A 22,370-nucleotide genomic window follows, 5' to 3' on the forward strand; every position below is an offset into this window, starting at 1 on the left:
ATCAGACAACCTGAAAAGGTGTGGTCACTTCCTGCAGGAAAGGCCATTCCCACAGGGAATGCATCAGCTAAGGCAGAAACCCTGGACTAGAAGGATCCGGTGGGTGGCATTTCCCAGCCAGTCCCAGCACCACTCAGCACTTTCTGCCATGATGGAAGTGTTTACAGCCATCCGTGGCAAGAAGCATGTAAACTATGGCAAGTGTAATGAAGTAACTAAAGTTTTAATTTTATTTAAATTTATGTAAACAGCTTCGTGGGGCCACTTATGGATATAACTTCTTGTGGAATGTGTCAAAAATACAATCCTCAGGCGCTATAACTGGGGATTTGGTTCAACAGAGAGACATGGGGCTAGGTATCTGCCTTTGGATAAGCTCTTCAGGTGATCCTGGTGCCAGTGGTCCTGAAATACTGCACCAGACTTGAAGGAGGACAGGAGTTTCTGTTTGTACTCCTGACACACGGAGCGCTCACCACATGGAGACAGACTACAGGAAGGGCATGGAATAAGGCCTAGGGCAAGCCTGGAGGCCACAGTCTCATCCTACAGTGTTGCCACCCAGATACCACATGAAACACTGGCATTGCCTTGGGTTGTGACAGCTATCTAGATATTCTCAGGGCCATGGCCAGGACCTCAAGATGTCCAATCCCGCCATAGGCTTCTGCTCTTCGGCTCATAGCCCCCAGCTACTGCTATACTTAGGCCACAAACATCCGCAGATCCCAAAGAAATGTCATGCCTCTTTCCACACAATAACCTTCTACAGGGCACTTCCTGAGTCAATTCTATTAGGTCCAAAAGTTGACCCTCTGGCAAGGCTCTGAGAACTATGCCCACTATGATCTGCCTCTTGGTGTCACCAACCATTGCTCAAAGAGCACGTTCTAGGTCCTTGGTTAGGATTCTCTGTTTTAATCAAAGATCATCAATTTTCTAGCATTTTATGGATAAGAATTATCCTTTCCATTATCCCACACATTCCAACCACTCGTCAACTTCTACCCATTCTTCCCCCTGAACATCTCTCATCTGTTCCTTTCTGTGGATTCACAGAGCCATTACTAGTGCTTCCCTATGCACCAGTGATAAAGAGCCTCTTATCCCACCCACTTTTTGCTGCCCCAATCTTGTCTTCATATGTAGCCAGAATGCTATTTTAAAAACTGAATTTTATCCTGTCATTGCCCTGCTTACAGGTCCTGCTCCCATGGGATACCATTGTCCCAGTGAGAAAATACTTAGGTCCTCATGGAGCACGAGGTCCTGCATGGGCTGGCTTCCACTTCTCTTACTATCACCCTCCTGCACACTAGCACACCAACTTTCTTAGTGTTTGAAACACCTCAAAGCTCCTTCCACCTCTCGCAGGACTTTCACGCATGCTCCTCCTTCTCGGGGCACCGTCTACCTTCTGCCGTCCTTTACCTGGCTCGCTCTGATTCGTGTGTCGCTCAAATGCTTCGTCACACAACTTCCTTCCCTAGGCCAGATTGGGTCTCACACTAGTCCTTCTCAGCTCTTACATTATAGCTTTGTGATGGCCTGTTTGGCATTGAGGCCCTTGACTGACCTCCAAGAAGACAAGGACTTGACTTTGTTTTCTCTGTCTCCAGCGCCAACCACAAGTATCTGGTATTAAATAAATATCCGTGAACAAATGACTAAGTGAATAAAGGTTAAAGAATTACTACTGATTAACTTATTACTAATCATTTGAAGTAATAGAGATTTGTGGATGATATAAAGGAAGTGGAGAGACAAAACCATGAAATAGAGTAGAATTGCTGAGATGTGGTTTTGTCCTTGCTAGTTCAGTCAATAATTAGAACCACTTGAGAAATGAAAGCTCGAGGTTCTAACAGGCAGGCTGGAATTCCTCTGCAAGAGTAGAAATGGGAAAAAAATAGCACTCTATACACAAAAACTTAAAAATTTTTAATCCCTAAAGATGTCAACATTGTGAAACTAAGACTATTGTGGCAACAGGAACCCAGAGGATTAGCTAATCCTTTCCAGCTCTTCTCAGAATTCTACTCTGGCCATCTTCAAGACTCATGGGCAAAGGTTAGACATAATCTGATCTCCACTAATTTAGGAAGTTTGAAATAGGACATAGTTTTGGTGAACCCAAGGGTATACTTTGGTGAAACAACACATGTCATTGGGTCCACGGGTATAAAGCACTGAGTCATTCAAACCTGATTATCAAAAACAACACAAGCTCGAATCTTTCGGCACTCACTATACACAGACTTCTATTCTTTCTCGCAGATGAGAAAACAGAGAACGTAAACAGCTTATTGTCGGAAGCAAAACCGGGTTTTGAAGCCCCGTTTCTTGACTCCAAACCTGTATTTGGAGTTAAGCTTTCTCCTTGAACAATTAGTGTCTCACACCACCCAAGATGCACCTTCAACTTCCTGGTGACTCACTTCTGGTTGGTCCAGGCTGTCATCATTCCATCATTCACTCATATGGTGAGTGCTTGTTGAGGGCCTACTACCAGCCAGATCCTGGGAAGTGGGTGGAGGGCAAGTTGAGACCCTGGCCCTGGCCTTAGGGGCATCTCTTGTTGGTGGAAGAGGGAAGGGAAGACCAATGGCGGGAAGGAGAACTGTGGCAAGCAGCTCTCCAGGACTGTGTGTGCAGCAGCACAGGGGGACTCTTCTGGATATGGCCCGACAGGGTCACTGCACAGCCTGACGCCAGCCACTTCAGTTTAGGGCCATGGGCACTTATGCACACACACTGGTGACAGTCACCTTAGCAGCTGCACCACCTCAGGGGCTCATGTTGAGTTTGTGGGTCCCATTCATGAGAAATACGAGGAAATTTCCTTCTGAGCTTACAACGTTTATTTTCTGTTAACCCAAGCACAGGACTTTACATTTATCCCCATTAAATCTCATCTTGTTAGTCTTGGCCCATTGATCCAGACTGCTGAAATCTCTCTAATCCAGATCCTGTGACGCAGACAAGTCACCCCCTCCAGCACTGCATTGCCAAGAAGTGTGATCGGTGCACCTTTTGTCTTTATAGAGAAGGCTCTGGAAATTGTGGACCATAACGAGGCCTTTTACATAGCCCTAGGGCCAATGATTGCATCTCAGTCCAGTTGTCCAGCACAGTCTGGGTCAACACGAACAAGAGACTGATATCCTCGGGTGGTTACTCGGCCGAACCCTAACCTAGCCAGCATGATCTCTACACCAGCTACATCATCCCTCCTGCATCACCATACTCCAAGAGATGTCATCAAATAAACACCTCCCCAGATACTGATGCCCACGTCTGACCAATTTAAAATGTCCTTTCTGCTACCGATTGAGCGAATATGAATTAGATTTGTCCCTTCAGAGATGTCTGGAATTATCCCAGACAGAATAAAAGCCAACGCCTGAGTTCTTCCAATGCAGAGACCCAGCAAATATAAATTCAGTGGGCCATAGACCTCCCCCAACCCCCGCCTTCTGTCAGTGATGGGCCAAGGCTGGAAAACAGCAAGCTCGGTGGGTTTGAGAGATGTGGGGGGTGTGATCTACTGCCATCACTTCTAATTATCCTAAACTGGAAAAACGGATGTCTGAGCTGGCCAGCCTGTCTAATAAAGCATTTTGATCAAAGATGCAATTGCACAGAGCACCTGTTTGAGGGATGGCCTGAGAGCCCAGGGGGACCCAGGAGAGTTATGGAAGTCATAAAGCGGTCCCTGCAGTTCCGTAGGCAGACAGCAACACTGTGAAAAATGTTTCTCCAGGGAAGCTTTGAGTCTCTTTAAACATTCAATTATGGCTATACAAACACAGATTTTAAGTGAACAGCATCCGATCTTCGCACAAATTAGGGATGCTCAGAGGCAAATAGAAGAAAGCCCCTGAAACAACTGTTTAATACAAATTCCGTCCAGCTCCAAGAAGAATTGGTGTCTGTGATGAGTTTTTGAGCAGGGTTAATTAGGTGACCCTCTTTCACCATTAACTTTGGATTATGGCTCCTATGATTTAAGGCAATGAGGCCACCTTTATTTTGGTTATGATCTCCAAGCAGGTTTTTAATTAAAACAGATTTCTGGATATTTAAAGACCCAGTATTCAATGGGCAGAGCTCTTTAGCCCTCTGGAAGATGGTGGAGGTCCTTCTAAAACACATTTGCTTTTTATGAATAATAAATACTCCAATATCCTTCTTCTCAATGATTTTTAAGTTTTTACAGATTTTTTTGCTTCAGTGTTAAAAGTTTTCCTCATCTCAATAGCAATATTTTCTTGCTCTAAAACATGAATAAATGTCTTCCATAATCTTACTAGTCAGAGATACACACACACACACACACACACACACACACACACACATATATATATATATATAATTTTGAAATAAAAACTCAATGTTGTGTAAAATATGATCTAACATGCTGCTTACATTGATTATATCATGAGTGCTTTTCACAGTGATGAAGATCCCCATCATCTCCTTTAATTGTGAAATAGAGCTCTATTGGCTCTATATGGCTAAGTCATAATTTAATCAATCTCCTATCGATTTAGATAAAATATTCTGCGGTGAACATCCTTGAACACAGGACCTGCAGGCATGATGTGGGCACCGACAGGTTACCTTCTGGTTAGCCAAGATCTCTACTGTGCTGGTTAAATATTCACATTCACCTTGCTTGAACATTTGAGTTCTAATACCTTTATTTGAATAAATTCTCTAAATGGATCCACTGGGCCAAAAGCTATAGGAATGAAAAATTCTACTTTTTCCTGGACAAAGGATTATATTTTGTGTTTGACAGCTTCAAGAACTGGTAGCACATGAGCATCTGGAGTTCTGGTATTCATGGTCTCCAAAGTGAAGCCATATGGAACAGGCAGGAAATTTTTTTCAAAAAAAATTTTATGTTCAAGTATTTTGGGGAAGTGCAACATTAAAATAGTAATACTGGCATGCTCTAATTATGAAAATGTTATTTTTAGCAGGGTAGAATCTCTACAGTGGTGTAAGTAGTATAATTCAAATAAAGCCGCGGAACTTCGTAGGATCATATCAAACACTCTCCATACAATCTCTAACATGAAGGTTGACAGTGAGGTTGGGAAGAGAGAAACGAATTGAGAAGAGATAGCTTTATGTTTTTGACTTTTCTAATTTTGAGATTATTTTGTGAAAGGCCCAGAATTGGAAGTGAGCAAATTAAGGCACCTTTTAACCTTGTAAAAGGATCTTTTATACAGATGAGCCACGGTCGAATGACTGTTCGTCATTGTGTATTATACTATCTGCCATAGTAGACAGGAAACCATTTTCTAAAGAACCAGGAATGAGGCTACTGAGCCACTTCAGAGACTCAGAGAACCAGAAGGGCACTAAGAGCTACATTTCTATAAGGAAAAGCATGTCCAGTATAAAGCTAAGTGAAGAAGCAGGTTATCAAATGCACAGACCCAATATCCACTAGGAAGACCAAAAAAAGCAAAGCTTACTTGTAAGGAAAACATGACCTTGGACCACAACTAAAATATTCATCAGGATGTTGTTTGGTAACAGAAGTATTTTCTTTTGCCTCTTTGATTTTTTTCCCCTACAATTTTCAGTTTTCTGCACTGGACATGTATTCCTTTTAGAGTAGAAACAAGTAGATTAAGGTTTTTGTTAAGTTGATTTCTATCCATCTACCTGCTGTCTGACTACCATCTGTGGGTCTGGAATTGGCATCATTCCTGCTGTCTACCACATCCCCCAACACTCTGACAAAAGGAGCGGACGCCCGAATCCAGTAGCAATCCTAAAGCGCCGTCAAGGCCATGCATCTCTACCAGAAACCCTAGTCCCTTTTGATCATTCAGGAAATATCCAGTTTCGTCTGTTGAGATATTTCAAAACCACATGCAAACAGCAGTCTACAAAAATTAAAATGCCCCATGGTATTCTTACATGAACAAGAAAAAAAGAGAGCATGAATATATTTACTTGGCTGAGAGAGACATACCAAAGGCAACATAGAGGTTTCTGTTCAGGTCCCTGCTCATTTAAAACGGGCACCCGAGACCTCTACTTTAAGACTATCAAGGCATGAGGAAAGCTAAAAACACATCATTTATTGCTTAAAAAAGCTTTTAATCCGTTTAATGGTCGGGGGTAAACTACAAGATATAGGAAGAGGCAAGCTGCTATCCTATTTTACATATATTCATGTTAAGTGTACTTATTTTTTAAATGTATATATTGATATGGATCTCTCTGTTTTTTAAAAATTGTTGTTGGCTGCGGTGTTAGAAACTGAAGGTGAGAACTGGCCATGACGATCTCATCGATTGGACTCGCTTGGGGCCCTCAAATCAAAGCGCGGAAACCATGTGTGATCTGACTTGTCCACATGGACACAGTCAGGTTTTGTGACATCTCTCTTGGGCAGAACTCATTCCAGTGATGCTCTCTTCTCTACAAGATCACATCAGGAAAAAGTCAGCATGTCACGGATGGGTGAGGAATAGGAACCAGTAGTTCCGAAGTTAGAAATTTCTAGAGGTTTTATCTATCTACCTAGAAGAGAGAAACTCCTGTTTCAAATCAAGCAGGACATGGTAACTTCATTTACATCTTTAAATACAGATTACTTATTACAAGCACACAGATCTTTTTTGGTACTAATAAGAAAGAAGAGTATTGCATCCTCTCAGTCTAAGGAACCCAGGGGCTAGCCAGGGTATAAAGGATGACAGGAACAGGGCGTGTGTTCCTTATGCCTTGAAGCAGACAGTTTTCTACTGGAAAGTCATACAAAATATGTAAAAATATCCATCTGCTTCAGGAAAAAAAGTAATACCATTTTTGGAAATTCATATAATTTTGCCAAAAAAAAAAAGGTCAAATTTTTAAATAAAAAGATAAAATAAATACTTTGTACCACTGGAGACAAGCTCTGAAAGATAAATAAACCCTTGGTATTTCTCAGGGAAAAAAGAGGTTCTATTCATTTGAAGCTATTTCTCCTTATATAAGCCAGGAATTGCCAGAAGTCAACTAATTATGGAACGCTGTTAGTTGAACAGAAGATGCTTGAATTCTATCCTTGACAAATCAGGCTCTGGAAATGAGAAACATCAGAACTATGAGGAAAAACCTGCTGATTTACAAAGCTTTTTCTTAGAGTGATAAAATTCTTCATTTTCCACTTCATTTTTTTCAAGTTAATTCCAGCCTCAGGCCCAAATTGGGATTATGACTCTGTGCATTTCATTCTGTTTCTCTAAATGCCAATGTAGATTACGCAGCACTTTGAGCCCACAGCTCCTTTCTTTCTCCCATGGCACAGTATCCAAGAATTAATGTGACTTACTCGTTTCTTTCCAGATGTATGATCAGTTCTTTGCTTCCCAGTTGTATTCGAAAATTCAACACTTCTGGATGATTCTGAAAGATAAATAAGAGAAATCAGCTGAAACACATTTCGCATCGACTTGCCAACATCTGAATGTTCTGAAGACATATTCGATGGAGGGAGAGAAAAATAAGTTTTCTTCTTGGGACCATTCGGAGATCCCGGGTAGAGGAGACCAGGTCAACCAGGACCAGAGTCTGGAGGAAGCACCACGTTCCTAGATGGCACAAATGGGGCCTGTACCCCTTTCCTTTGGCCACAGAGCCCCGAGATCCTTTTCGACTACCCCCACCTCCCCAATGACCTCCTCCCTCAGTTTTCCTGTCTCTATAAATAGCCCCTTCGCTTCCCCAACTGCTCAGGTCAGAAATGTGAAGTCCTGCTTGAAACGTGCTCCCTCTCCAGCTCCTCTCCATCCATGGGAGGTCCTGCAGTGTCGCTGTCAAAACCACAGCTCCTATCACGTCGTACACCCCACCACCTCACTCCAGTTCCAAGCACAGTCACCTCGCATCGGGAATACCGCAACGCCCTCCTAAGCTGGGTTCCTCCATATCTGCCTTTGCTTTCCTCCCATTTGTTCTCCAATGGCAGCAGAAGTTCAACATCAAAACTACCTCTTCATCAACCCAACTGCGCTTATAAGGAGCCTGCACTGGTATCCAGCGATAAGATGCCAACCCTTTAACGTGGTCAGCAGTGCCCACACGGCTCTGGTCCTCACTCACATGGACCTTGCCAGCAACTCAAACACACCGAGCTCCTCTGTAGTGCTCATTTTTTGCACATGCTGTTCCTTCTGCCTGGAATGCTTCCCCTCAGACTCCCCTAACTCAGTACCAGCTTTGATGTCAGTAAGTCAGGGAACCCTTACCTTGCTCCTCAATCTCATTGCATACCCCTCTTCCCAGGCAAGCTTTCTGCCAGTCTCCTATCCTTTCCCCCCCTTGTGGAAGGAAGAACTTCTTTCCTACTTGTGGTAACTAAGTATGTTGATTTGTGGGTCCACTTGCTTATTATGTCCACAAAGGTATCAGACAAGTAATAGAAGCCCAATTAATATTTGGTGAATGAAGGGATTAATGACTAGGGTAAATGTCTCTACCACTCTCTTCTCCTTCTCACAAGGCAACATACTCCTTCTTCTCTGAGCTCCAGGGAGCCCAGCTCATGTGTGCTCGTCTGTCAGTGGGAAGTGGGCAAGTACACTTTCTGCTGTGCCGTGGAAATCCCAGTGAGTTTCTTGCCCTGCCCTGAGAATGTACCTATGTGACAATGTCCCTCAACTCACAACCTTACACAAGCTCCCTTCCCTCTAACCCAGGGTGGTCATGTGCGCCACCCTCCTACCTTTGAGCCCAATCATTTAGAGTCCTTACCCAAGCCATACTCTACTTGCCAACTCCAAGGTATTCTGTGAACCTCCCATCCCCTTTCCTGCTGTGTACCCCTAGTGATCTGGGAACAGTCACTTCCAGCCCCTCCTTATCCAGACCAGCATGTGTCAAATAAGGGTTCTATGTATCCACGGGGCAGTTCTCACTAGGGGAACTGAAAATTTCAGTTTTTTAAAAAACCAATTGATTTTTTAAAAACCAACGCTGCATTTTCATTCTGACCTGTCAAGACAGTCCCCCAGCACTCAGGCAGGAGACTGGCAGTGCCACCTGACGGACCAGGGGATGTGTGAAGGGCAAAGAAGGGGTTAATTCACAAATGATGCAAACTAAGGGAGGGCCAAAGGCCAACAAAGCCCAGGGCAGGAATTAAGGCTCCTTGGGGACTTAAAAGGAGCCAAGTAGAAGAGAGCTGGGTCATCATGTGGAGCTGGCACCGCAAAGTCAAGGGCGCCCGGCTTCCCGCGGTCAGCGCTGCATCCGAGAGCCGCGCAGTGGCTCAGCCCTGCTCATAAGTCATCACCGCAGGAAATCAGTGCTGCCCCCCTCAGCTGGTGTGGGTTTTCCTGCCTTTGCTCTGGAAGTTCTTTCGGATTTATCCTTGTGAAAATAAGATGTTCATATGTAGTGTTCCAGTATTCCAGCATTAAGAGTTCAAGAGACTTTTCCTACAACATAGCGTTTCATCTGTACTATGGATCAACTAATCACATGTTACTATGAGAGAAGATGGAGTGTGAGCTCCAACATCCAACCTTAGTCCAAATGAAATGAAACTTAAGCAAAAATCCTAACAACAGAAGTCACATGAGTTTTGGGAAAAGGTTAAAATAGGCGTGTCCTTGAGCCACAGGACTGGGACAGCGTCACACAGAGCGACATGCTGCTTCTTTTACTTTCATGGCTGCCCTTTGCACATCTGGATAGTTTCCGATGTCGAATATGGTAGCTCTTAGCCACATATGAATTTACATTTAAATGAATTGAAATAAAATTTAAAAATCAGTTTATCAGTCTCCCTGGACACATTTCAGACTCAAGAGCAAGATGTGGCTAGAAGCAGCCCCGTCGGACAAAGTAGAGCGACAACATTCCTACCTACTTCCCAGAAAGTTCAGACAATTCCATCTTCATTGAGCTGGTTGGAGTCAATAATAAAGACCTAAGATTTGCATCATTCGGCTGCTGCCTGAGTAACAGACTATTTTAAATATCGGTGCCTTCAGGGGATATAATTAGGTGCAAACCCAAGTGGGTTTTTTTAAGTGCGCATTAAGAAAACTCTTCTCAATTTTAATTGATGAGTGATATTATTTTTTAAGGAGTTACTTAAGCTTTAGAGTTAAACTGGTAAATTTCCATATAAATGAAACTCTTACCTGTATTTTCTGGGTTTAAACAGAACTTGTTTTGTACGGACTCATTCTAGCAAATGATGACACAAACATCTAGCGATCTTGTAAAAACCACACACCGTAATTGACTTATTTTGGCACTATCTGATGTTTCTAAGAATTTTATAGGTTTCTGAGTGTTTGCTGAATTTTTCAAATATTACTATTTCTATCCTATGCAACATTAGACATACATTATGTCTTTAAATTTAAATATAGTGCATAGAAGTGCTTATAAGTCCTAGATTTGCTATCAAGTCTGTCAGGGGGACTTTTGCCCAAATTTGCTTATATTTTCTGACACCGAGAGTTAATTACAAATACACATAGAATGTTCTCTCCAGGGTTTGCAACTTGTACTTATCCATGATTTCTTAGAAAAAAATGGGATTATTAAGTTTACAATAAAATATTAGAACAAATAAATGTCTAGATATTTTGTCAAGATGTGCCTGATGTATGTACATGTATGCATATTTGAATTTGTTTTATATATGTGTGTGTGTAAATAACTTCCTTTAATTAAAAATTGTCTTTGCTTGAAATACTGAAACATGTATCGCATTTTAAAGAAGAATCCTGGCAATTATATTAGTGAATAAAGATAAAATATTTGCAGTACCTCTCGCCCCCAGTTCAGCTAGTCAAAACATGACCTTTTGTGCTAATTCCACAGGAAGTCCCTCCAGGACCTGTTATAATATTCCAAAGTCAACATCTTTCAAACAAATACATTTTTCCCTAGGGAGGCAAAAAAAAAGATCTTATCTGTGTATTTTAGTTGGGATTTAATGGTACAGGAGAAATCAATGGGGAAAAAGAACAGAGAGCTATTTTCATTCAAAACCACTAATTACATTAGATTGCTCAGTTTAAATGCATGTATTCATTCCATTTTCTACTGATTTTTATACATCGAAGATAATAAACTAGTGCTGGTTAAATATAGCATTCCTTTTCTTAAACATGATATATTGATTACCTAAATGGAACTGTGTCTTTTATTGAATGCTTAAAGAACTGCATTTGCTTAGTCAATTCAATGCTAATCAATAGGCCAGAAATGTTTTGGCACTATTCTCATTCCACCTTTTTCACTGGGGAAAGTAAACCCAAGAAAGAATGTACAAAATGTATCACTACAATTTTAATTTGAATTTTTTTTCATATTTATTTATTATGGGAGGGAAGGTCAAAGGGAGAAAGAGGGAGAATCTCAAGCCAACTCCTTGCTGAACGCAGAGCCTGATGACACGGGGCTCAATCTCATGACCTTGAGGTTATGACCTGAGCTGAAATCAAAAGCTGGATGGTTAACTGACTGAGCCACCCAGGCTCCCCACTACAATTTTAAAAAATAATAATTATTAGAGTACCTATCACTCAGCTGAAAAATCAAAACATTACCAGAATCTGAGAAGCCCCTTGCATTAGTTTGCTAGGCTGTCATAACCAAATGCCACAGGTTGGGTAGCTTAATGAACAGAGATTTATTTTGCATGGTTCTGGAAGCTAGAAGCCCAAGGTCAAGGTACAGCAGGGTTGGTTTCTTCTAAGGCCCCTCCTCTTGTGAACTCCTCAAGGAAACTATGTGGGCATCCTCCCCCAGGGGCTGTGCTCAGGTAGTTCTGCCAAGAAAGGCTGCAGCCAGGACCCAACCACCCGTTTCTGGGACCTTCAGTTGCCCTGCGCTCCCTCTGAGGTCAACCACAGCCCATCTGCCCAGCACTCTCTACTTAACTGGAATTCTGAGCAGATGTGTAAAAGTGATTTATTAATTAGCTGCGAGTTCTTTCATGTTGTCTTGCTTTCCTTTAATCTGTGTAATTGGGGGTCCCCCAAACTCGACTTTAAATTATTTCACCCATGTTGGCTACAAAATCTCTCTAGTCAATACACGTAGCTTCTCAAAGATGTAGGGATGCCTCTGACTGCTTCTTCTCTGATGGGTGGAATGATACACAGCACCATATCCTTGGTGTTTCCTTGTCTTTAAAAAACAGCCATCTTCAGCAACTTAGAAAAAATCTGAACCAGATCATGAAGTTGAACTAAGGTGGCAGTGAGCCCCCAGAAGGAAGGGAATCACAGGAGAGAAAATACGATGTTGGTCCACCGCCGAGTCCTCTCCCACTCTGGCTTCTAGGTTACTCTCTCAAAGATCACGGTCGGGGGGCGCCTGGGTGGCTCAGTGGGTTAAGCCGCTGCCTTCGGCTCGGGTCATGATCTCAGGGTCCTGGGATCGAGTCCCACATCGGGCTCTCTGCTCGGCAGGGAGCCTGCTTCCCTCCCTCTCTCTCTCTCTGCCTGCCTCTCCATCTACTTGTGATTTCTCTCTGTCAAATAAATAAATAAAATCTTTAAAAAAAAAAAAAAAGATCACGGTTGGTTCTGACCCAGACTCACTCATCTCGGACGTTGATACCGGAAGCTCAGAGAGATCTAATTTTTCAAGCAGAAAAACAGTATTAAGATAACTGCATTGGAAGGACTCTGAAATAACTAGATCTCTCTCCAGCACTAGATACGTGCTTCCGACTACAGCCGTGGCATTCGTGGGGCACAAGGGAGTCATTTATTGCTATGACTATTTAGAGGCGATCTTGATTACCACTTTAATACGAGCGGCCAGCTCCACAGCCGGGAAGATGCGCCCACTGTGGAACTGCGCGAGGGCAAAATGAATGAACTGCAGGATAGCACAGGAAGGGGCAAAGGCATTGCAGTGCCATAATGGGGTGTCCCTGGCTTGGGGCCTATTACTTACTACATAAATGATGATAATGTTTATTCATGAGTCATTGACAATTTTTTTTCTGACAGAAACTGACCTGAGCAAACACCTTGTTAAAATATGCAGAATGGCCCATATTAATCTCAGGTAAAAACTGCTTTTGAAATATAGGTAATGTCATTTCTAAGGTTTCTGAGGGTCAGCATATTGGATTATCTTTAGTACGGACTCTCCTTAAGTTATCGTGACATGAGGGGTTTACAGATTTTCAGCCTGCTTCCGCCTTCCCATGACAAAACTCACCCCCCCACCACCGCCAGCATGTGTGACGCTCAGAGTTCTTATCCTGTGGCTGCTGGAGTGACCACTAATGCTTACATTTGCAGCAAAATTTTTTTATTTTCATTTTACATTACTAGATGTTTTAGCCAAAACATCTTAAAAGCCTTATTTGTTCATTGAAACATGGCCATGTTTCATCCATACATCCCCCATGTGCATCTGTCCATGATGGGCTCGGGGTCCCCCGGGCACCGTCCGCTCTGGCTGACGACAGTGGCTAATTCTGAAACAGACATGGTCATCTGTTCCCTCCTGGAGCTCACTACTAGGTTTAAGAGGACAGCGACAACATGCCTTAATAGAAAGCAAGCTGGAAAACCCTACAATGCAGGTTTCTCAAAATTAACACATCTAAAACTCATTTTTTATTTTATGTCCCCTCCATCCATTCCAAAGAGGAATTTGGAGAAAATCAAATCAGTACTGGCTCTGGCGGAGAGCTAGCCCAGTGACAATGCTCTCTCTTAAAAACCCTTCATCAGGGGCGCCTGGGTGGCTCAGTGGGTTAAGCCTCTGCACTCGGCTCAGGTCATGGTCTCAGGGTCTTGGGATCGAGCCCTGCATCGGGCTCTCTGCTTGGCAGGGAGCCTGCTTCCCCCTCTCTCTCTGCCTGCCTCTCTGTCTACTTATGATCTTGCTCTTTCTGTCAAATAAATAAATAAAATCTTAAAAAAAAAAAAAAAAGAAAAACAACCTTCATCAGTGGCCCATCATACTTAGAATAAAACCATGGCCTTCAGACCATGAAAAATCTGGCCTCTGTTTACCAGACTTTCAGCATATCATTGAGCTGGCTCTGGCTAAGCTCCGGCCAGCTTCCAGGCCTCTCCACTTGATGACCCTGCGCATGGAGGTCATCCCTGGGTTCCACTGCCAGGTCTCAGGCTGGACATCACTGCCTCAGAGAAGTGGCAGCCATCTTAGTGGGGCTCTGCTCTTGCACACCCAGCTCCCACCCACCCTAGATTTCCTCATTTGTGATCATTTATTGGTGTGTTTATTTTACTTGTTGACTGTGTATCGTCTAGGAAAACAGAAACTTTGCAGGCGGAGGGAATTTTCTGGCCTCGTTCCAACATTCTGGCCCCAACACCCAGAACAGGAGCACTAAGAAACATCATCCAGAGGCTATCGGAAGTAGCAGAAGGATCACAGTCTGAGCGGTCGCAAAGAAACTCCAAAGCCACACACGTCAATTCAGAAGGTATGAAAGAGACATCAGGACTCTCCTACCCCGTGGGGGCTATCCCCAAGCAGAAGCCTATAGTCTGCTCCTCTGACCCCCATGGGCTGCCTGCTTTACCCCTGGAGGCTGATGTCCCTCATGGGCCCAAGTGGCCATACAGAGGATCCCTGTACACTGAACAAGGAACTGGGCTTTGACTATGACTTACATTCCGTTCCTCTGGGGAAAGGGCTCCTGGAAGCCGAATTCTTTACATTTATACTTGGGACTGACAAGAATGTCTCATTCCTGGCACCCTCCTGCTCCTCTTGCTCAGTGTCTTTGGACCTTAGTGATAAAGAATCCAAATCAGGGCCGAGGGGCATAGAGCGGGTGGCAGGAGGAGGAGGGCACGTGATCAAGTGTCAGTCACTGTGCGGTGTGAGGCCGACCATCAGAGCCGGGGCAGGGAGAGGCAGGAATCAGAGCCATGTCAGGCCGGGGGTGGGTGCTGAGCAAAGTCCGAGAAGGAGGGATTCGAGGAAGACTTGTTTTGCCAGTAATAACTTATCGGTTATTAACTGTCCCGGGTGTGGGGACCATATTCCAGATGCGCAGTGACATGGCGGCCTGGGAGCAGGACTGGGTGGCGACATGGTACCTCTGGGGACAAAACCATGGGGTGACAGTGTGGCGAGATCAAACCACGGCAATTCGCCTCTGAGCAGGGCTGAGCAGACGCCGGACCCCACTCGGTTGCAGCACCACGTCCTCAGATCTCTGCTGTCCCCTCTCCTCTTCTGCCTTCAGACATGTCTCTTTGAAGGAGACAATACATCATCCTTGACCTCTCTGCCTGCTGATGGCGCCGGCACAGCAGGACACCTGAGGCAGGAGGCCAGTGGCTACAACGGGACTTTCCCATCAGCCCTGCACCCGAACAGCTCACAGAGCCATCCACAGCCCCGGCACCACGTGTCCATCGTCCCCACCGATGGGGACTGGCCCCTGATGAGTGTTCAGTGTCTGCAGCTCCAGCGATGGGACCTGTGATGGGGACCACTGTCAGGTGAAGAAGGCCCGGGCTGGGTGCCAGGGCCCAGCTCCACGTCTGCATCCTCCAACCACCTCCAACACCGCAGAAGGTCACTGAGTCCTTCTCCTAAGGGCATCCTACTCTGGAAGTTTGCACATAGGTAACAATTTCTCTTTCTTTGATTGCAAAGGAATAATAAATTTAAATTAAAAATGAGCTATTTAATTTCATCTTAGAAATGGTGTTTTTCCACCTAGGAAGCTGCACACATGAGGGGGCGGTGGGGCGGCGGGAGCAGGGGCTGGAGATCTGCCCTCGGACCGGCTGCAAGCTGCCACTCAGACCAAAGGACCGCCGGCCAGTCGCAGAATAACGAGGCCTCGTCCTCATCCCTGGAACCTGCAAACATGTTACCTGACTTGGAAAAAGGGACTTTACTCATGTGACTAAGGGCAGGACTCTGAAAGAGGAAGATTATCCTGGATTACTCGGAGGGACCCAGTGCAGTGATGGGGCTCCTTGAAAGCCCAGAACCTCTCATTGCTGGGGTCAGAGAGATGTAACGTGCCGCGGCCTCGAGAAGCTGGGAATGGCCATCAGCTCAGAGCCAGCAAGAACCCTGACACCCAGCCCTACGGCCTCCAAGAGCAGGATTCTGTCCACACCTCAAATGAGCCAGAAACAGATCCTGCCCCAGTGCCTCCACCAAAACCAGCTGTCCTGTGAAGTACTTGCTGTCACCCCGGCGAGATCTGAAGCATAAACACAACCAGACTTCTGATCCTCAGACCCGAGAACTGGTCCGAGCACTGCTCTGCGCCACTTAAAGGTGCGGTCGTTTGTCACAGCAGCACCAGGAATCGGATGGACTCGGGAGAGGTCGCTATGAGATTCCAAGGGGAAAACGTCTGTTGGGAAACCATCATGGACAATAAATGGAAAGCGCTGGTCTGAGCTAGACATCCATCACAGTGAGACCACTCCCTCACAGAGCGACTGCGACAAATGCCCTGTCATGTGTTGTTTATTGCCATTTATCCAAATCGCAACTCTTTTGGGTCTTTTGAATTTAGATCTAAATAAGGCTTTTTGGTGTTTCTTTTTTTAGATTTCATTTATTATTTGTTTTTTCTTATTATTAATTATTATTTTTATTGATTTATTTGACAGAGAGAGAGAGAGCACTAGCAGAGGGAACAGGAGAGGGAGAAACAGGCTCCCCAATGAGCAGGGAGCCTGAGGTAGGACTTGGTCCCAGGACCCTGGGATCCTGACCTGAGCTGAAGGTAGATGCTTAAGGACTGAGCTACCCAGGCGCCCTAAGTAAGGTTTTTTAAGTTAATAAGTTCTCAAAAATAAATATTATATATTCGTCAATTGGGGGCCTAAAATTATAAGCCAGTATGACCTAGTTCCATTTGGGAAGATCTTACACCTGTCTGATCATAGGTATAGAAGGGACAGAAGATTCTGCAGGACCCCCAGAGATACCACATAAGACACTGAATGCCCTTCGTTTTGAGGTGAAATATTCTAAAGGAAGCACTTTCTGAGATTGGCTTACTGATATCAGGGCATACTATTAGAAAGCAGCACAGAGCACTGCTGTTTGGAATGACTTGTCACATCTTGAAAGACACAGCCGTAGAATAACATGCACTCTGTTTATTAACTGGAAAGCTGGGTTTTCAATTCCAAGTTCATTTATCTAACTAATTTGATGTCTGGAAACATTCATGTACCATATTTTTCTACAACACCATTTCAAAACTGTCAGTCAGAGGAAGTTAATAGCTTAAGTTGCTGGTTTGTTTGCACGCAAGCTGTCTTCCGGGGAGAATATCCCATTCATATGTTGACTGAGGGCCATTTATAAAGCATCACTGTAATCTCTTCCAAATAAACATTAGCAGAATATAATAAGCCCTTTAAAAAATAACCCTGCTATCGATCAGAGGCACTGCAGAGTCACTGCGTCCTAACGAAAGCCCAGAGCAAACAAGTTTTTCTATTACAAACAGAATTACAGCTAATTGCTATTTTTTTTTTTTTAATATAAAACACGCTCTAAGTGCTCCATGAAAACCCTCGCTGGAAGCCATGCAGAGATCTAGGAGAATTTGCATTTCACAACTTCAGACAAAAAACTGGAGTGGGACTCTCACCAGATCTCCCTATCACATGCCTGTCACACAGATTCTTGGGGTGTTTGAACCTCAGAATCAAGAGGACGTGGGAGCAGCAGGAGCAAAGAAGCGTCAGATAGAGCAGAAGCTGCTCCCAGTCAGGAGGAGGACCATGGGGCCGGGGCTGTGGGCTGGGGTGGTAGCAGGCAGGAAGAGCAAGCCAGAGACTCAAGTAGCCTCTGGGCACTGCCATGTGAGCCTCCCTTCCCTGGGCGCGCAGGACTTTATCCTCCGGAGGATATCGTTTTCTTTCCTCAACTTAGCTCTGTTCTGGGACAAAGAGATCCTCAATTGGTACACTTTTTTTTTTTTTTTCCTGAAGGAAAATTCGAGTCCAACTCTCATCCTGTTAAAAATATTAGTGAAACCAACCAGTCGTCAATCTAGTGACACTTATGGCCGACTGTCCTCTATTTTGAAGGTTCCCAATTCCAAATCCCCGGCTCCGACCTCTCTCTTAAGCCCAGATGGGTTGCAAATGCCCCACGAGTCTTGTCCAAGAGAGAAAACCACTCTGGTCTCACCTCTCCCCTGCTGAGCGCATCCCATGATGCCCCCACCCGTGCTGTTGCAATCATCCTCAGAAGACCCCATCCTCTGACTCCCTCCTTCCTCTTGGTCCCACGTCCAACTAGTGGCCCAACTCTGGGCTTCTCCCCCCTCCCCCAACGCATCTCTGTGACTCTGTGCTTGCTGGTGGGCCCCCACCCAGCTCTGCTCTGGCCACCCCCTCCACAGCCCATGTCCACACTGTTCTCTGTCTGCTCTAGGACTGCATGGCTCAATTACACTTCTCTCCTCCATCCTGACTATGACATCCTGGGGAACTTCCTCAGCAGCCCTGACTCTCCCTCTGATGAGGGAACAGAAGGCAAGCTGAGGACAAAGCAGAAGATGACACCCCACAACCCCGCTCCCCACCCCCAATTCCTCCTGCACTCCGGCTGCCCTAATCTAAGGAAAGGAAAAACAACTAGTTAACCTATAGAGACCACAACCCTGCAAGACCCGAGTCTCCCTCAGTTTACAAATTCAGCAATCTCCAAGAACAAAGCATTTCCGTCAATAACCTAGCTTCCAGAAGGGAGCGTAAATACAATTAAATGTCCTTATAACCTGCAGCCCATCTACAGACTCTTGAAGGGACAGAGTGTAACGTTCCTCCAAGAAGTTCCCAACTACCTTCTTGTTAATGCCTTCCTGGAGGGGTAAACAATCTTAACTTGACAATGGCCAGGACTCAGGTATCCAGTGAGTCTTCTTTAGCATATGAAAGTTCTTTCTTGAAACCTCCCTTTTTCCTTACCTCCCCCAACCGCATAATATATAATCAGCCCCCCCTCTCAACCCCGGGACAGCATCTCTTTCTGCCCACGGGTCCTGTCCTGTCCCCGTGCTTTAATAAACCATGATTTTGCACCACGAATTTGCACCAATGTCTCAAGAGTTCTCTCTTGTCCTTGGTCTGGAATCTACCCTACCAACCTGACCTGGATTCCAAAACCCCACCACCTCCACACCTCTTCCCTGTGCAGGAGCAGGCTGACAAACATTTTCTGGCAAGGGCCAGATAATAAGGAATCCATATTTTAAATAAAGACTTTGAGTTCCATGGGCCCCAGGGTCCCTGCCTCGAAGCTTTGACTCTGCTGTTGCCATGCAGACACAGCCAGAAACCAAAGGTAAATGAACAAGCAAGGCTATATGCCAGTAAAACTTTATTTATGGAAACTAAAATCTGAACTTCATATAATTTTATGTATCATAAAATATTATTCTTCTCTGGATTTTTTTTTCCAGCCAATAAAAAATGTAAAAGAAACATTCTCAAACCTGAGTGAGCACCAAAACCACCTGGAGGGCTTATTGACACCGACAGCAGGGCCTATCACAGAGTTTCTTTTTCCACAGTTCAGGGACCAAGCCCTGGCATTTGCAATTCTAGCAAGTTCCCAGGTGATGCTGACTCTGCCCATGTGGGCACCATGTTTTCAACACCGCTGGGCTAGGAAAGGGTGGTTTCACAGGGTGGTAATTCACGTGGTCCCCTCAGCCGGCAACTCTCCATGGTTTGGCCCCAACTATGCGCACTCATTGTCGTCAGTTTGAGTTAGTTGCTAACATCTAACAGTCAGGAGAATTCTCAGACAAATCTGGACATGAAGCTTCTTGGAGGGGAAGAATCGGGGGGAAATGGCAGCCCTGAGCTTGCGCATCAGGTGGCGACAACTGGCTGAAACTAAAGAGAAGCTGCCAGTTTTCCTAGCCTGCCATGCCCTAGTGTGTCTGTCCACGGGGGCCACGGGGGCCACGGGGCAGAAGTAATCTACCGTCTTATGCCTGGCTGGCCTCCTTCGTTCACAGCACCTGCCTGGCTCCCGGCGGCATTCGAGTTCACTTGAGTCTCTGGTCTGAAGTTAGACAGGATGAGGGCAGAAAGAGGGCAACTGTGGGAACCACGGAGAGGCTGAGGAGCACGCCTTTTCTTTCCTTGCCTTCCCTTCCACTTGCTGAACTCTGCCCCATCCCCTAGGGTTCCTGAGATGCTCCTGATCTACCTGACCTGGCAGCTCAGGTAGAACCCTCTTCTCTTCACTTGAGACTACACATCCACATTCTGCCTGGGGTACAGCGGTTTCTGTCCACTGGCTTTATGCTCACAGGGCTATAAGCTCCTTGAAGCCTGACCCAACTCAACCCATCGAGATGCCTCGAGCACTGCCTTCTTGAACACACAAAATACAAAACGAATGCTTATTTGATTACCCTGATCAACACGTCAAACAGCATTGCCGACTCACTCCTTCATCGAATATTTACAGGTCTTAAGTATAGGCTATCTGCCCTGCTAGCCGATCATGACCCTTGCTACAAAGCTTAAGTTTATTAAATACCTTATTTTGCTGAACAAATGAATATATTGGCTATTTTGTTGTTGATAGTGTGTTGACAGAGTGAGGTATTTAAATTCATCCTTGATACACACTATTTTCAAACCAAAATAGAAAACCTAGTCCTTGCCAGGAATGAGTCTGGAAACATCACACAGGGATGACCACCAGATCCTTAATCTACTTTGGGCCTCCCTTAGCCCATCTTAGAGTAAATCATAAGAGTGTAAATGAGGCAGCATTGAGAGGGCCACCGTGGAAACTGTAGGATTTCTACCAGGACAATACTGGCTGCCTTCAAGTGGATATGGAAAATGAAGTTCACAGTCAGTGCTATCATTTCCATCACTGGGGCTGGCCATGGCTCTGCCTCTGGGAGGACAGCCAGGAGTGCACAGGGCCCCCTCCCAGTCCTGTGGGAAGAGGAAAGAGTGGCTACACTACTATCAGCTACCTTACAACAACTATCCAAAGCTGGATGAATAGTCAACTTACCTGGGCATTAAAACTAAGTAATGTTGACCTGACAAAAAGTGAAAGAGAAAAAAAGAGATAACTCAGCTAAACCGATATAACACATAATTATGAATAATTTATGACTGACCCACAGACTTAACCAAGGAAAGCCAGAATCCCCTTGCTTTCTAGAGACAGACAGAATGTCATATAGGGATACCCGAAGTCCTGCTGAAAAATCTTACTTGTAATAATTTCAAAGAAAGTAATTCAGAAAAGATTTCAGAGGAGTTACTAGTTAGAAGAAATTTTGTATAAACAAAGTGGTGTGTGTCTATATTTTTCTTAAGTATAAAACAAGATCATACTCAGGCACACTGAAATAAGGAAATGTAAAAATTGCTGCACAGTTATCAGGTTTAAGGTAAAAGCTTTCCTGCTCATTTTTATAAATAGAAAATCTGTGTTTAGTGGAAGACAAGGGGAAGTGGCCAATTAAGCCCACCAGAAGCTTCCCCTTTGAGCAGAACTCACTTTCTCATTATAGCTTCCTCACCTCCCCAAGTAAACTCGGATCGCAATTCCTGAGGTCAAATCCAAGACCCATGACTAACTATCTCCATGACTTAGTCACAGTGAAGCCTCTCTGAGCTCGTTTCCTTGCTTGTAAGTCATAACAACGCCAGCTGGGAGGGTGAAGTGGCATGGTTTATGTCAACAGCTGGACAGGGCTGGCACCCGGGGAGCACCCCGTGTGGCGCACGACAAGGAGGACACCACGCCACCGTTCTTATTGATCACACTTCTGCTTCCTTCGTCCAAAAACACATTTTTGCCTGCTAATGCAGCAAACATTCCTGTTCTTACAATCTAGTTTCCATTTTGATATAAACCATAACATCTTATCTCAAAAACACACAAAGAGATGTATTTATTTTCATTCTTCTACTGGAATTGTTGAAAAAAATAATTATTCACAAGAACCTCACCCAAATGGTCAGTCACAGCTATTTACTAAGAAAAGGAAGGTTAGCGAATCCCTTCTCAATAACTCTAGGGGACTCTTCCTCCCCACAAAACTACACACATGTTCCCACCGCCATTCCACTTGCGCTTTATTTATTTATTTTCCTACCTACCTACCTATCCAGAAGGGTGCTGTTTGTAAAGAAAACAAAACAAAACCATGGAATGTGGAGGGGACAGAAGGCAAGCCAATCTCTTTTCATCTGACAATAAAAGCTAAAAAGAAACCAGAGTGATAAAGCAGGGAATAACAGGTGAAAACACAAACACTCCATGGTTAAACCATGCATGTACACACCGTGTCTGCTATAAATGATTCAAAGTCCTGGCAGGTAGGTTCCATGATGGCAGTG

General features: G+C 44.6%; 1 protein-coding gene across 3 annotated transcripts in view; it reads right to left on the minus strand.

Moving 5' to 3' along the window:
- The window catches only part of ADAM12 (ADAM metallopeptidase domain 12), a 329,491-nt gene that overhangs the window by 232,019 nt on the left and 75,102 nt on the right, over positions 1–22,370 (minus strand). For all 3 annotated transcript variants that reach the window (XR_014309055.1, XM_082721242.1, XM_082721243.1), the window contains exon 3: positions 7,349–7,422. Coding sequence is in view for 2 of the 3 variants with exons in the window: in XM_082721242.1 (XP_082577368.1) it covers positions 7,349–7,422 (74 nt within the window). In the remaining variant the exon portion in view is untranslated. The remainder of the gene's footprint in view (positions 1–7,348; positions 7,423–22,370) is intronic.

The sequence above is a fragment of the Mustela nivalis genome, assembly GCF_964662115.1.
Source record: "Mustela nivalis genome assembly, chromosome: 2".
NCBI classification, from domain to species: Eukaryota; Metazoa; Chordata; class Mammalia; order Carnivora; family Mustelidae; genus Mustela; species Mustela nivalis.